General features: G+C 37.6%; 1 protein-coding gene across 1 annotated transcript in view; it reads right to left on the minus strand.

Moving 5' to 3' along the window:
- Positions 1–1,634: 1,634 nt before the first annotated feature.
- The window catches only part of LOC103517377 (ubiquitin carboxyl-terminal hydrolase 43), a 28,126-nt gene continuing 13,898 nt past the window's right edge, over positions 1,635–15,862 (minus strand). The window contains exons 4-11 of the mRNA XM_026829490.1: positions 15,101–15,239; positions 13,945–14,086; positions 13,668–13,828; positions 13,095–13,287; positions 12,443–12,654; positions 12,057–12,212; positions 8,632–8,745; positions 1,635–1,818 (exon numbers count right to left, since the gene is read on the minus strand). Of these exons, the coding sequence (XP_026685291.1) occupies positions 1,637–1,818; positions 8,632–8,745; positions 12,057–12,212; positions 12,443–12,654; positions 13,095–13,287; positions 13,668–13,828; positions 13,945–14,086; positions 15,101–15,239 (1,299 nt within the window). The 3' untranslated portion in view covers positions 1,635–1,636. The remainder of the gene's footprint in view (positions 1,819–8,631; positions 8,746–12,056; positions 12,213–12,442; positions 12,655–13,094; positions 13,288–13,667; positions 13,829–13,944; positions 14,087–15,100; positions 15,240–15,862) is intronic.

Genomic DNA, 15,862 nt, shown 5'->3' on the forward strand with positions numbered 1-15,862 from the left:
GGTCGTCTTTCGATAAATAAGGGCCACCCTAATGTCACACTCTTGACACCTGGATATCTACTTGCTATGACGAAAACAATAAACAGGCGTGTGACCAATTTTCTATTACGAAATAAAATTGTACATTTGATACCAATGTATTTACAATAACATAAAGTACAACAATGATAAAATATTAAAAATATACCTACAGGATGGTCCTGACATTAAACCATTTACACGTGATTCTCTTTATTGTAAATTCAATCATTCATTTTTTCATCTCTTATATTAAAGCGTCAATACTTTCAAGTTAAACATTTAATTAGTGACTCATGGAACACCCTGTATGTACAATAAAATACTCTGCTTATATTACATTGAGAGTGAAACAGACAGCGAGGAAGATAGGTATAATATTTATAATGGAATATCTTTAGCTTTAGGAGCAAATTCAAGTTCCTAGTTCTTCGGATAAGAACATAATCCCTCTCATGGGAGATTTTTGTAAAGTGACGCAAAATGTGGGACGTAATCAAAATAACTTCATTTCGCTAAAACACATAGGTAACACTAAAATAAACCATGTAAACATAAAATGCAACGAGGAATATTCACAACTTAAAGTACAAAATTTTCTTTGTTTCGCGGGAGTAAAGCTGTGTTCACACTTAGTCGACTATAAACCCATATACATTATGTCGATTTGTATTTTGTAATAGAATATAGGTTGAACAATCACTTGATAAACTATAAACCCAAATACACTATGTCGATTTGTAATAGAATATAGGTTGAACATAGATGATGTAGGTAATGTTCTTTTCTATTATGGGCCTGGTTTCTCCTCTCCCGAGAGAGGGTATGCAATTAACACTGCGACCTTTGTAGATCTATTGTGACCAGTATTTTTCCCTTGCCCAAGTTGCTATCCCCCGGCCTTGATGGAACCTAGAACTAGAACTAGAAGTACCCTCACTGGTATATTTCAACCTCCTCAGTTTCTCCAAAATTCACCTGCAGCAACTCTAAAGAGTCCGCACACTCAGGTTTATTCTAGAGAAAAGCTGTGAGTTCATATATTATCCCATTGAGAGGATACCAAGAGGTGCCATCTAGGCCAGAGAGCTAGCTCAGGACCCGCGAACCGTAGGGGTCTAATGAGGGATATTCAGGTACATAATTATGTCGTTGTACCCTTCCTGAGACGGACTTGACCGTAGTCCCATTCAGGTACCCTCAAAATGAGCCACTGTTATTGTCTGTGGCTTGACAGGGCTGGTTTTGTCTCAGTTTTACGTCCTCCAGCGAGACGAAATGTAGGTAATGTTGAATACACTATGTCGATTTGTAATAGAATATAGGTTGAATACCTAATCACTTGATAAACTATAAACCCATATACATTATGTCGATTTGTAATAGAATATAGGTTGAACAATCACTTGATAAACTATAAACCCAAATGTAGGTAATGTTGGATTTTGTTAAATTTTATTATTAAAGTACTTCAACTACAAATGGAGCTACCTATCTATGCACTGATTACTGATTGTATTTTCTATTTGGAGTAGGTACCTAATCAATTTGTGAAAAAAGAAAAACAGAAAGTTGTATTGTGTGTAGTTAGTAAAAATCTGGACGGGTGCTTTTAGCCTCAAAGGAGCTGGTTTGAATGATAAGATTCAATACTTACTAGTGCTGTCGTACTGAGGGCATATTGGTGTTGGGAATAAGAGTCTGAATCCCTGCTTACGTGATTTGTGTGTCGCTTGGACACTGGTTCCAGAGTAGCATAGCCGCGTTCATTTCGTACAAAATTCTCTCCTTCGCCACCTCCTGAAACATAGAATAGAAAGTTTAATGTTCATTTCATTACAACACTTGTACCAAGTCAGAAACAGTTTCCATAAGGCCAATTCGTATCTTTGCCATTTGGAAAATATTATATCTAATTCACGTTTTGCCTACTTTTTCTTGGCCATTTTGAATCTGAGGGGCTATAATTGATTGTAGAGTGACACCTATTCGTTTTTTTTTTTTTTTTTTTTTTTTTTTTTTTTTTTTTTTTTTGACGCAGGAATAACGAATTTCAAGAACACCCGATATAATTCACAAGTAATTTGATGAGTCCACCCTGTATTACCTTGGTGGCTCGTGTTGAACTTTATGTTCGATTCTGGGTAAGAATAATCTTAAGTGTTTTTTTTTCCAGAATGAAAACCCCAAGATCAAGCGTTTTCCTAGGAGTGGTGCTATTATGTCAAGGTTTTCACTTTACTCCCGTTAATAACAATCAAGATGAAGTATTGCTAACAAGTGACAACAATGGAACTAGCATTGATAATAGTGTGGCGCTCACTACAACACTCGACACTAAAATAAAACCTTACATAGAAACCCAGGTTCTCGTTTCTCCACAATTTCCATCTCTGAAGTAAAAATAACACTTCCAAATTCTTGGCCAGCACCTGAGAGCTATGTCTAACTGATGAGTTCAAATAAGAACGAAACGCGTCTTAGGCTGCTACCTTCAGATTCAGAAAATTAGCAGAGATGAAAACAAACCAAGTTAGGAAAATAAAAACATGGAAATTGAAAGAGAGAGAAAATGCTGAAAAGTTCCAATCTATCATACCGAACAACATCCCAACATCAGAACTTAGATCAGTTGAGGAAGAGCTGGTGGAATACAGGTTGAACAATCACTTGGTAAACTATAAACCCAAAAACACGATGTCGATTTGCTGGTAAAATACAGGTTGAATAATCACTTGATAAATAGGGGAGAAGAAAAAGAACTGTAGAGAGGTGATTCCCTACTGTCATAAAATGAATAAGACAGATATTATCTAGGCAAATCTTGATACCAAACTACATATTAGTATCTAAAGTTTACGTTAGGCCACTTTGAAAACTTGAAGTTATTGATGAGATATTGTAAATATCGTGTAAAGTTAAAACAATACATAGATACTTATGTATATTATGGGCTTAAGAATTAAATTGGCAAAAATTACATTATTGCTGTGTTCACTGTCCACACATCGATATCGACTGAAACCGTGCATTGCCTCGACAACATAGATTCACCTCGTCGATCGAAGGCCGTCGACTACTTGTGGACAATGGCCACAGCTTTATATGGATACGACTCACTCCATGACAAATAATGCTATCAATCAGGATATGTTTACTCAACTCTGAACCTAACACTGATCAACTGGGATTCAAAATTCGATAACTTTGATCCATGCTAAATAAAATTTCAATGTACAAGTACGACTTCGACTCAACTCATGCTAGTAGAGCTAATTCCAGGGGCTAAAGAAGACACCTTATCTTTTGAAATCAGCTCCTCAGTTAGCATTACGAGGATGAGTTGACCTGTTCACAAATTAAGAGAAAGATTCAAATCTAACTCTTAATTTGTGACTTCTATTTTTTTTTTTTCATTTCATTATATTGTAAGTACTGATTTCAAAATTGGTAATAATAGCAGTTTATAATTTTGCTCTTCTTTTGCCATACATTTCATTATATTGTAAGTACTGATTTCAAAATTGGTAATAATAGCAGTTTATAATTTTGCTCTTCTTTTGCCATATTATTGGTAGATGGTGCCATCGTCAGTTCAGAATGGAAGGAATCTTTTCTAAGTTTAAACAAGACTAAGGTAAGTATGTACTATCAAACCTGACTCTCGGACAATTCATCATCTCGACTGCTATGGTTATTGTCTTCTTCTCCGCTACTCCTGTCTATGGACGTAATGGTAAGGCTGTCTTCAGTAGACGATAGATGGCGTCTGGATCGGTCCAACATATGCTCCAGAATACGATCTGACTTGGGCGAGGTCTGAAACACAACACGAGTCAATAGAAATGAGTACACCAATTCCTCAAGGGTCAAAAATCACATTAGAAAAATTTCTGTCTGTCTGTTACGCTAAATAGACCTTGGTTGTCCTCTTTTCACGAAAAAAACGGCTCGCCGATTTTGATGAAATTTTTTGTGGTTGTTAAGAAAAGTACTCTGGGTGACATAGGCTACTTAAAATTGTCACATTCCATCCTGATTCTAAAAGTGCGCACTCATAACAATGAGGGAAATCTGGGATTTTTTTTTTAATTATATTTTTTAATTAATAGATTAGTCAGCTCCCATGGCGTAGTGGTCACTGCGCTCGCCTTGCACGCGGGAGACCCGGGTTCGATTCCCGGCGGGGTCAAGTTGGCGTAGTGGTCACTGCACTCGCCTTGCACGCGGGAGACCCGGGTTCGATTCCCGGCGGGGTCAAGAAATTTGTATCTGCAAAGGATTGATTCCGTGACTGGCTATTGCGTGGGGCCCACTCAGCCTCGTGAGGAAAATGAGTAGCTATGACATGTAAATGCGCATAGCGACCGGTGCCAGTCCAAATGTTGTATGAACAATGGCCCACTCACCCTCGTGAGGAAAATGAGTAGCTATGACATATAAATACGCATCGCGACCGGTGCCAACATAATAGGTAAACATTGGATTTTAGGATTATTGAGATATTGGGAAAATCCTACAACGCTGCAGTGAGCACCAAAGTTGTGACATAATAACACAAAGAAACTGCATTTACATTTACATTAATAGATTAGATATGTCATACATACAAAATTATATTTATTGGGTGAGAATCTAATCTATATAAATAAAATTGTAGATTTGTCTGTACATTGCTTAGAATCGTGGAATTTTTGGCTATTCTTACTCCTTATGCATCCCCGATTCCAAAAATGACATTAGAAAAATTTCTGTCTGTCTGTTACGCTAAATAGACCTTGGTTGTCCTCTTTTCACGAAAAAAACGGCTCGCCGATTTTGATGCCCTTGCCCAAGTTGCTATCCCCCGGCCTTGATGGAACCTAGAACTAGAACTAGAAGTACCCTCACTGGTATATTTCAACCTCCTTGATGGATGTGTGTGTGTGTGTGGTAGATGGGTGTGTGGTATGTGTGATGGGTGTGGTGTGTGTGATGGCTGTGTGTATGGATGTGTGTGTGTGTGTGGTAGATGGGTGTGTGGTATGTGTGATGGGTGTGGTGTGTGTGATGGCTGTGTGTGTGGTGGGTGTGGTGTGTGTATTTGTGTGGTGGGTGTGTGTGTGGTGGTGGTCCCGTACAAAGGACGGGTCAACCACTAGTCATCATAAATAACAAGCGGGGCCCGTCCCTCCGGGAATTTTTCGATCTTGGTTAAAGAAAATCAGTATTAATGTACCTACCTATTTTATTTAATATTTAGTTTATAACTATTCTTGATTTGATTTTACTTTCATGTAATGATTTAAAATCAAGACTAGAGCCCGTTCTCCTTTTATTCCCAATATAATGTTTAAGTCATCAACGGTCGATGGTGGTGGTATTACTACTACCCAGGACCTTCTGCATCTAGCGAAGAATATATGTAACTACTACTGTGACGACTACTACTCTCCATACGATAAACGGTAACAACGGCGTAGCTTAACATATGTAACGCTAAAAACGGTCTTAAATTAACGACTGAAGTGTTATCTAAAACTTTCTCGCTTTGAGTTCATAGGTCGTCGCAGAGAAAATCAGTACCTATGTACCTACCTAATTTGTTTAATATTCAGTTTATTATCATTCTTGATTTGATTTTTTGATTTTACTTTCATGTAATGATTTAAAATCAAGACTAGGAAAAAAAAATCCCACAATTACTCAATTAACTTCAAGTCACCCATCCATTTATTGGCCTTGCTCGGCGTAGCTTAACATAGGTGACGCTAAAACCGGTCTTAAATGATCGACTGAAGTGTTATCTAAAACTTTCTCGCTTTGAGTTCATAGGTCGTCGCGACAAATTTCAAGATCAGAGCTCAATTGTGTGAGAAAATGTGAAAAAAAAATCCCACAATTACTCAATTAACTTCAAGTCACCCATCCATTTATTGGCCTTGCTCGGCGTAGCTTAACATAGCCAGTTTTTTGGTTTTATGGACAAAATTTGCACCACCATTTTCGTGTTCCTGGTAAAAAGACCTTTAATTTGATATATAGGTCGACCACAGGTTTGGATAAGTCCTTCTATGGGGATAGACAGACCGACCAACTGACAGACACCGAAGCAAATACAATAGCCCGTCCATTATACCTTTTATTATTAGTAATAATAAAGGAAGGACGGGCTAAAAATCAATGTGTGTCTGTTTATTCGTAGTTTATGCACGCCGGTTAGATTATCGCTAAGCCGAGTGAGGCCAGAAAATTAATGGGTGACCTGACCTAAGTTAAAAAAAAGCGACGTGTGTGTGTGGGATGGGTGTACGAGTATGTGTCTGTGTGGTGTGGTGGCGAAGCACGGGTACAACATTTACAACAGTTTGTATAGAATAAAATAGTACATATTATATTACTTATTAGCTTACTAGTGGTTGACCCGTCCTTTGTACGGGACCACCACACACGCACACCCACCACACACACCCATCACACACACCACCCTCACAATCACACACACACCCACACCCACCACAAACACAAACAAACACACACACACACACACCCATATCACACACACCCACCCACACCCATATCATATAAATGAAACTTAAGAATGAACTAATAAAGAAGATGAAGAAAATTTAAGAAGAAAAATAATTAAGAAGAATTCCCTAAAAGTACTCTAGTACTTAAAGGGATTTATTCCAAAAGAACATTTTATTGTTAATGTGACATAAAATAAACTTCAATATTATTATTATTATTACACACACACACACACACATCCATCACACACCACACACACACACCACACACACACACGGTCGCGCTACGCGCTCCCTGACACGTCCCACAGTGCAGCATAATGGGCATAACTTTGAACCGCCGCCATTTTGAATCAGGATGGAATGTGACGATTTTAAGTAGCCTATGTCACCTGGAGTACTTTTCTTAACCACAAAAAATTTCATCAAAATCGGTCGAGCCGTTTTTGCGTGAAAAGAGGACAACCAAAGGTCTATTTAGCGTGACAGACATACATACAGACAGACAGAAATTTTTCTAATGTGATTTTTGGAATCGCGGATGCATAAGGAGTAAGAATAACTAAAAATTTCACGATTCTAAGCGTGTTCAGGAGAATAGGACGGCATCAAATACTCAGCTTTCATTTTAGAGTCGGATTGATTGGAAAGGTTTTGATTGACATCTCTGTTAGTATGTTCAGGAGAATAGGACGGCATCAAATACTCAGCTTTCATTTTAGAGTCGGATTGATTAGAATGGTTTTGATTGACATCTCTGTTAGTATGTTCAGGAGAATAGGACGGCATCAAATACTCAGCTTTCATTTTAGAGTCGGATTGATTGGAAAGGTTTTGATTGGCAGTGTGTTCAAGAGTTCAATGAGACTGAACTAGCTCCATAAGAAGACTTGTTTGCAATAACGTCTTGTACGTAACACGACTCCGAGACCCGCCGGACCAACATCAAAAATTATCGCTTCAGATAGTATGGACGCCAATATCAAGAAGTTCAGGTTCAAAGAACGGACAGCTTTCAGCAAGGAGTTTGAACAGAACAAGACGAAATCCAAGGAATTCAACGGTCGATGGTGGTGGTATTACTACTACACCTACTACCCAGGACCTTCTGCATCTAGCGAAGAATATATGTAACTACTACTGTGACGACTACTACTCTCCATACGATAAACGGTAACACTCCTAATCCTACATATTTCTAGACATGGTCTTCACTTGACTGGAGTGGATTATGGACTATCCCCTATCTGATAGACGTTAAAAAACAAGGCTAAAGATAAAAGGACAGACGAGTTGATATATTTCGACCATTACTATGGCCATCTTCAGAACAACTAAATAAAAAATTATAAAAATTTGAAAATTCGCGCTAAGACGACACAATCGCTACTAGCGGTGAAAATCCACTTCAGTCAAGTGAAGACCATGTCTAGAAATATGTATGATATCGTACTTGACCATTATCTCAAACTAAACAAAATTGTTACTCCTAAACCTCCAGTCAAGTGAAGACCATGTCTAGAAATATGTATGATATCGTACTTGACCATTATCTCAAACTAAACAAAATTGTTACTTTTCTTAAATGAACTAAATGTACGGGCTACTCGAATAATTTATGAACGGAGACTCGATGGTTGCTGACTGAGCTCCCGTCTCCCGTTCTCATACTACTGAGTACTGAGGATATTCCTTGTACCGCGGAGTAGTAAGACACTATGGTTTGTATCTGTTTATTTCGTAACTTTTTGCTTTTCGCGTTTTCTTGCGTCTTTCTTCTAATTGACTCCCGCGTTTGTTTACCAATACATAATCCAATTTTCGAATGATTTATTTTGTCAGTATAGTTCGAGATTTGTCAAGGGGTGGTCGCGTCGGTTAGGTATGCTTGATTATCTGGACGAGTAACAATACCTACCTACATGGTGCTCAATTATGCAGGCTGCATTCAGCCTCGTAAGAACAGCTAGGTGAAATCTCAAGCCCTAAGGTACGTTATCAGTTAAAGGGCTGCGTCTCAAAAGAAAAAAAAAAAAAAAAAATTACCCGTTATCAGTTAAAGGGCTGCGTCTCAAAAGAAAAAAAAAAAAAAAAAACTTACCAATGGTGGTTGAAATTTCATCGGAGCTTCGCCTCTGATTGGAGAAGTCACTGGTTTGAATAAGCTTGTTGGCCCAGTGATCATAACCTGTAGTGGAACTGGTGGATCCTGTACCTGTGAATATAGCGATCATTCAATGAAACTCTGTACCTGTGAATATAGCAATCATTCAATGAAACTCTGTACCTGTGAATATAGCAATCATTCAATGACACTCTGTACCTGTGAATATAGCAATCATTCAATGAAACTCTGTACCTGTGAATATAGCAATCATTCAATGAAACTCTGTACCTGTGAATATAGCAATCATTCAATGAAACTCTGTACCTGCGAATATAGCAATCATTCAATGAAACTCTGTACCTGTGAATATAGCAATCATTCAATGACACTCTGTACCTGTGAATATAGCAATCATTTTACGTTTTTGACCGAACTCGAATATAGCAATCATTCAATGAAACTCTGTACCTCTGAATATAGCAATCATTCAATGAAACTCTGTACCTGTGAATATAGCAATCATTCAATGACACTCTGTACCTGCGAATATAGCAATCATTCAATGACACTCTGTACCTGTGAATATAGCAATCATTCAATGAAACTCTGTACCTGTGAATATAGCAATCATTCAATGAAATTCTGTACCTGTGAATATAGCAATCATTCAATGACACTCTGTACCTGTGAATATAGCAATCATTCAATGACACTCTGTACCTGTGAATATAGCAATCATTCACAAGGGTGTCGATGACTGGGTGTTTACCTTACCTGTGGATATAGCAATCATTCAATGACACTCTGTACCTGTGAATATAGCAATCATTCAATGACACTCTGTACCTGTGAATATAGCAATCATTCAATGAAACTCTGTACCTGTGAATATAGCAATCATTCAATGAAACTCTGTACCTGTGAATATAGCAATCCTTCAATGAAACTCTGTACCTGTCAATATAGCAATCATTAAATGAAGCTATGTACCTGTCAATATAACAATCGTTCAATGAAACTTTGTACCTGTGAATATAGCAATCATTAAATGAAGCTATGTACCTGTCAATATAACAATCATTCAATGAAACTTTGTACCTGTGAATATAGCAATCATTCAATGAAACTCTGTACCTCTGAATATAGCAATCATTCAATGAAACTCTGTACCTGTGAATATAGCAATCATTCAATGGCACTCTGTACCTGCGAATATAGCAATCATTCAATGACACTCTGTACTTGTGAATATAGCAATCATTCAATGAAACTCTGTACCTGTGAATATAGCAATCATCCAATGAAACTCTGTACCTGTGAATATAGCAATCATTCAATGAAACTCTGTACCTGTGAATATAGCAATCCTTCAATGAAACTCTGTACCTGTGAATATAGCAATCATTCAATGAAACTTTGTACCTGTCAATATAGCAATCCTTCAATGAAACTCTGTACCTGTGAATATAGCAATCCTTCAATGAAACTCTGTACCTGTGAATATAGCAATCATTCAATGAAACTCTGTACCTGTGAATATAGCAATCATTCAATGACACTCTGTACCTGTGAATATAGCAATCATTCAATGAAACTCTGTACCTGTGAATATAGCAATCATTCAATGAAACTCTGTAAGGTAAAACACCTAGTCACAGTCTTCGTACCGAAAATCGGCATTTTTTTTATTTAAGCGCCAAAAATAAGGAAACATGCCATTTTTGAGAACCCCTGATAATTTTAAACGATTTTTCAGACGATTTGTGTTTAACTTCTCATACATCAAAATCAGCTGATGTTTGTAAACATTGAAAAAAAAATCAGTTTGAAAATTGTGCTTCGAGAGGAACCTACGTTTTTTCACAATTTATTGTCTGTTTTTTCCCTTAAGAAACTGAGTTTCGTAGCTAAGGTTTGTAGACTGTGTATTGAGCTTTCAAGTGACTTTTTCATTTTTCGCCATGGTCAGAATAGTTTGAATTTTATTTTTTAGTTTATCATGAACACTCATCAATGGAAGTTTGTCAAAAAATAGGAATACAAAAAGTATTAAAATTCCTAATTTTTGAACTTGATTGTTCATATTTCAAAGATTTCGTTTGAATTAGTATCTGCTGATTTCTTCTTCTTGGAAACACCCGACATTGATAATTTCATATGTAATAATGCTAATAAATAATAAACAATCCGAAATGTAAGAAGAAAAAAAATCGAAGATTATTAGGTATGTACGATTGTACATACAAAGCTAAATTAGTACAAAATTATTAAAAGTAACACACTAAAATTAAATATATAATTATTTATTATTTATTACTATTAATATTTTCATTATTATTATTATTATTATTAACTTGATTTACCTATATCGAATTAACGTTTCTGCGTCTGGCTGTGGGACTATAAACAGGGAGGAGAACAGCTAACCCTAACCAGCCCAGCAAGCTGGCAGTTCCTCAAAGGGTTTTCTCTAAAGGTAACTGTACCACCTTGCTATGTACTTCTAGTCTTACTTCAAAGCACTCCTCAAAGGTAACTGTACCACCTTGCTATGTACTTCTAGTCTTACCTCAAAGCACTCCTCCAAGGTAACTGTACCACCTAACCACCTTGCTATGTACTTCTAGTCTTACCTCAAAGCACTCCTCCAAAGTAACTGTACCACCTTGCTGTGTGTTTTGTTGTAGTTGTTTCACGCTAGCATGTTCCTCTATCTGATCTGTATCATCCGCTATCGTGCTGGAAAATTAAACACAAAACCATTTTCAAGTCACATACATATGAATGGAAAATGCTATCGAGACATTATAATAGAGTCATTTAAAAAATACCGAACATAGGTACGATGATTTGTCAAGATGGATGCTGTACCAACATACTTAGATACTCAATATGTCATTATTGTGAGTATCAGAATGAGAAACTTATATTATAAAAACAAGATCCATTCACTCATTCACATTTCATATTCACACACTGATCGCTCTATCTCGAGAACCACAACACCTAGATCCTAAACCTAATCCTAATACATTAGCATTATTGTATACTATGGGCCTCATCAAAGTAATGATGGTGATGAAAATTCACAAATTAAAAATAAAAAACCTTGATTGAAAAAAAAAAATATGATTTTAATATATATAGAAAAATTTAATAGAAAAATAAAATAACTCTCGGGAGTTCATCGCCTTGTACCTGTGAATATAGCAATCATTCAATGAAACTCTGTACCTGTGAATATAGCAATCATTCAATGAAACTGCCAAGACCAACACTACAGACAAACAGCTCAAAAATGAGGAACTAGGATTTTTTCTCTAAATCCTGATATAAATTTATCTTAAAAATACCGATAAAATGGTTCATATTAGGTATATAACCTGTACACGATTATTGTATCTAGATACATAACTGACCTGAGGAGCAGGAAGAGGAAGATGGGGGAGAGAGACCACGCCTTTGATAGAACAGAATGTAGGCTCCAGGTGTCAATAGTTCAGACTCGATGAGAGGCGTTACTTTGGCATCGTCAAAACTATACCATTGACTATCGTACGGGTTACGGCAATATGCTGAAATAACACCAAGAATAATAAATTTAGATATTATTATTTTAATAATTCCTCGGCATCGGCCTCAACAAGAAAAATTCAATACCTACAATCTTCCCCACCCAACTCATCCAAGGGAAAATCTTGGGTGTTAATAATTCCTCGGCATCGGCCTCAACAAGAAAAATTCAATACCTACAATCTTCCCCACCCAACTCATCCAAGGGAAAATCTTGGGTAACATAACATACCTGTATAATGGCCGCCTTGTAAGTGTTGACCGTGGTGATTACAGATAGCATATAGGTCGTATGTATAGAGGTGAAGGTTGGTGTCCAAGTGGTTTCGTCTCCATGGTGACCAGGGGGGTGTGTTAGCATGGTTGCTGCCTGCCCCTGCATACTTGCTCATGTCCAACCCATATAATGGGAAGTCAACAATGGTTGTGATTTTCACTGGCGACCTAAAAAAAAAAAAAAAAAAAAAAAAAAAAGAGCAAGTTTTCATAAAAAATCAAAAATAAAAAGGATAAAATTCCTTTCTACACTACTTGTTTCTGAAATTTTCTTGACTTTTAGTATGTACCTAACAGATTTCATCTTGGAAATTTTTGGATACCAAATATTTAGAGGAGTGAGTGCAATGATGGGAAAGAAAAGTAGGTAGGTGCTACGTGAATGAGGAGCACGCAAATTGTGAAATGAATAAAAGGCGGGGTACAGAAAGCTGATTTAAAAACTTTTTTGGAGTGAAATGGCAGGTTTATTTCTTTGGACACTTGATTTGTTTTGGGGGAATGACTTGGCGAGGGTTTTTTTTATGCCACGAAGTGGTACATGGGGGGGGGGGGGACCGTTATCAAAACCCTACTTGAAAACTAAGTAGGCTAGTAGAATCTCTTACCTTTCTTTAGCAGTGAGGTCCCACTCTAGACTTAACTTGAGCGTGGCAGGGCCAGCACCCGGGTCACACAGAGCAAGGGCAGCTTCAACCACCTCCATGAACAGAGGATGATCTAGGGTGGGGTCCAAGTATGCAGCTTGGGAACAAGTATCCCCCCCTGCTCCGATACTGTCCTCACACTCCTCAGTGAACCCTAGCAACAAACATGCTTGAGATTTTTCACTTCATTTAGAAAACCGTTGTTTTCGAAAAGATAATCTGATTTTGATTAATTTTGACAAAAATGTAATACTATTATGAGTTTTTCTGGGTGGGATAATTTGTCAAGTAACATGATACCTATAACATTTGAGAATTTAACAAGAAAAATAGTAGCCTACTGCTAGGGTGAATTGATTAGTAGTATATGTAATGCCGAAGCAGTGTGGTAAATTGGTTATTTCTATTGGTTTGGTACAAAAAAGCAACATATTATTATGATTATTATTAGCGCATTGGACTATCTTCCAATATTTGTTGGTTCGAGTTCAAATGTTCTTAATAAAATACTTATATGGTGCTAGTTTACTTTACCTTGAGGTAAATCTGTAACTCGTATGCGAAACAGAGGGACATCTTGTGCTGAAGTGAGAACATCATCATGTAAGATGAACGCCATTTCTTTGAGTAGAAGCTTCTGTAGATCAGCATAACCAGTATCACGCCCTACTTGCATGCTGAACGGACTCCCAAACCTGATTAAAATCCCAAGATTTTCATTTTATTGAATACAAGAAATTACAACACAGGGCGAAATTATTACTCATTGAATATGTATATGCTCATATATACAGATCTACACAATAGTTACCTTGAGCAGTGATCTTCCACTAAGAGTACATTCACCCAGGTGAGTAGAATGTAGGTGCTTTCCTGAGAGGAATCCTTCAGCTGAGGTAGTTCTATACAGTAGATGGGGTCCGACTCTCTCATGACACTGATTGAAGTAGTGTCTGGAATAGGAAGATCATACAAGTTTAGTATATTGACTAAAGCACTTAGAGACAAAGGCATCAAGTCCTTAACTCCATACACAAAAAGCCCACTCTGAAGCTTAGTGAACTTAATATACACTTTACGAGTGGGATGACTCACCTCACAACTTGCTGTTTGGATGACGAGGTCTGTCGAAACCGTTTCAAGTGAACAACCAAAATGTCTGGTAACGTCCAGAGCCCTAGCTTCTTGATGACTTCTTGTTTGAGATTGCAATGAGGGCAGTGCCAGGCATCATCTGCTCCTAGAACCTCTGCCTTGGTGTATAACTGAAAAGGAAATACAAAATGAATAGACAGGGAGCTGAGGACGGAAAACTCACGTGGGAAGGTACAAAATTTTTGACCATTGCATGTGGTGCGAAAAGTCGAGAACAAATAGAAAACCAATTTCTTACATCTCGGACCGGGGGCGTTTGGCGGCTACGGCCGTCTGGAAAATCGAAATTGGGCCAAAATTTACGTGGAAAGGTACACAAATAATTCCAACGCCATATGATGCGCACTTGGCCCCTAAACTCAAAACCACTTCGTAAGAAAACTTTTTTGTGGGCTTTCGGCATTTAAGAAGCCTTTGAAAAAGGCCATTTTGGGCCAAAATTTACGTTGAAAGGTACACGAAAAATTCCAACGCCATTCGATGCGCACTTCGAGGCTTAGGAGTTGGCAAACAGCCCTAAAGGATGGGTTAAGCTTCTTGACTTGAGGTTCATTGCTGTACCTTCGGTTGAGTGTTGACATTTGAAGCTTAGGAGTTGGCAAACAGCCCTAAAGGATGGGTTAAGCTTCTTGACTTGAGGTTCATTGCTGTACCTTCGGTTGAGTGTTGACATTCTTTTCTGTACAACTGTTGGTAATCTGATTTAAATTTCTGGAGGGGGCAAGGTTTCCTTATGGTAGACTCTGGTATTATTTTAAAGTCTTGAGTACTCTGTTAAGCTATGTGTGAATACATGGGCTATTTTTTCATACCAGAAAAGGTTCGCTGAAAACCAAGGTCTGTGATTTCGGTGATGAGCATATGATGTTCAGATACTCCTGCATCTTGTGCTAGAGTCTCTCTCAATTCTCTAACGTCTGAATTGAGTGGAAGAGAAATGCCTAGTCGAACCTGAAACGTAAAAAAATAGTTTATGGATCAACTCCGATTTTACATTGTTGTTTGCTGTTTTGGATACAGGGTTTACACACTTTTCCCCGGAATGAAATTTCCATGAATTTTCCACGGGCTTTCGGCCTTTAAGAAAGGCCTCTGGTCCAAAATTTACGTTGAAAGGTACACGAAAAATTCCAACGCCATATGATGTGGACTTGGTCCCTAAAGTCAAAACCATTTTGTAAGAAAACTTTTTTGTGGGCTTTCGACCTTTAAGAAAGGCCGCAAAGGTCTTTGGGGGCAAGTTTTACGTTGAATGTAAATAAAACCTGTTCCCTGTCCTTTTAATGGCGTAAGACATATTTGGACTGGATTTTAAAAAAAATCGATCTCCGGAAATTCGATAGCGCCACCTCCCCAAAGTGATCAGCCTTTGCAGGAATCAAGGTAGTCTATGTTTTCAGGCCGATTGAAACAAGTTAAGGGGTGCCGCTGGGCCCTCAAAATTTAAAGATTTCACAATTTTCACTGAAGATTTCACAGTTTTTCCGCCATTACACGAGCATGGCAAGTGGTACAAATTTCATTTATATGTCAAATTGAAGGAAATTTTATTCTAAATATTTACTATTCAATAG

The sequence above is a fragment of the Diaphorina citri genome, unplaced genomic scaffold (genome assembly GCF_000475195.1).
Source record: "Diaphorina citri unplaced genomic scaffold, Diaci psyllid genome assembly version 1.1 scaffold1827, whole genome shotgun sequence".
Classification (NCBI taxonomy): Eukaryota; Metazoa; Arthropoda; class Insecta; order Hemiptera; family Psyllidae; genus Diaphorina; species Diaphorina citri.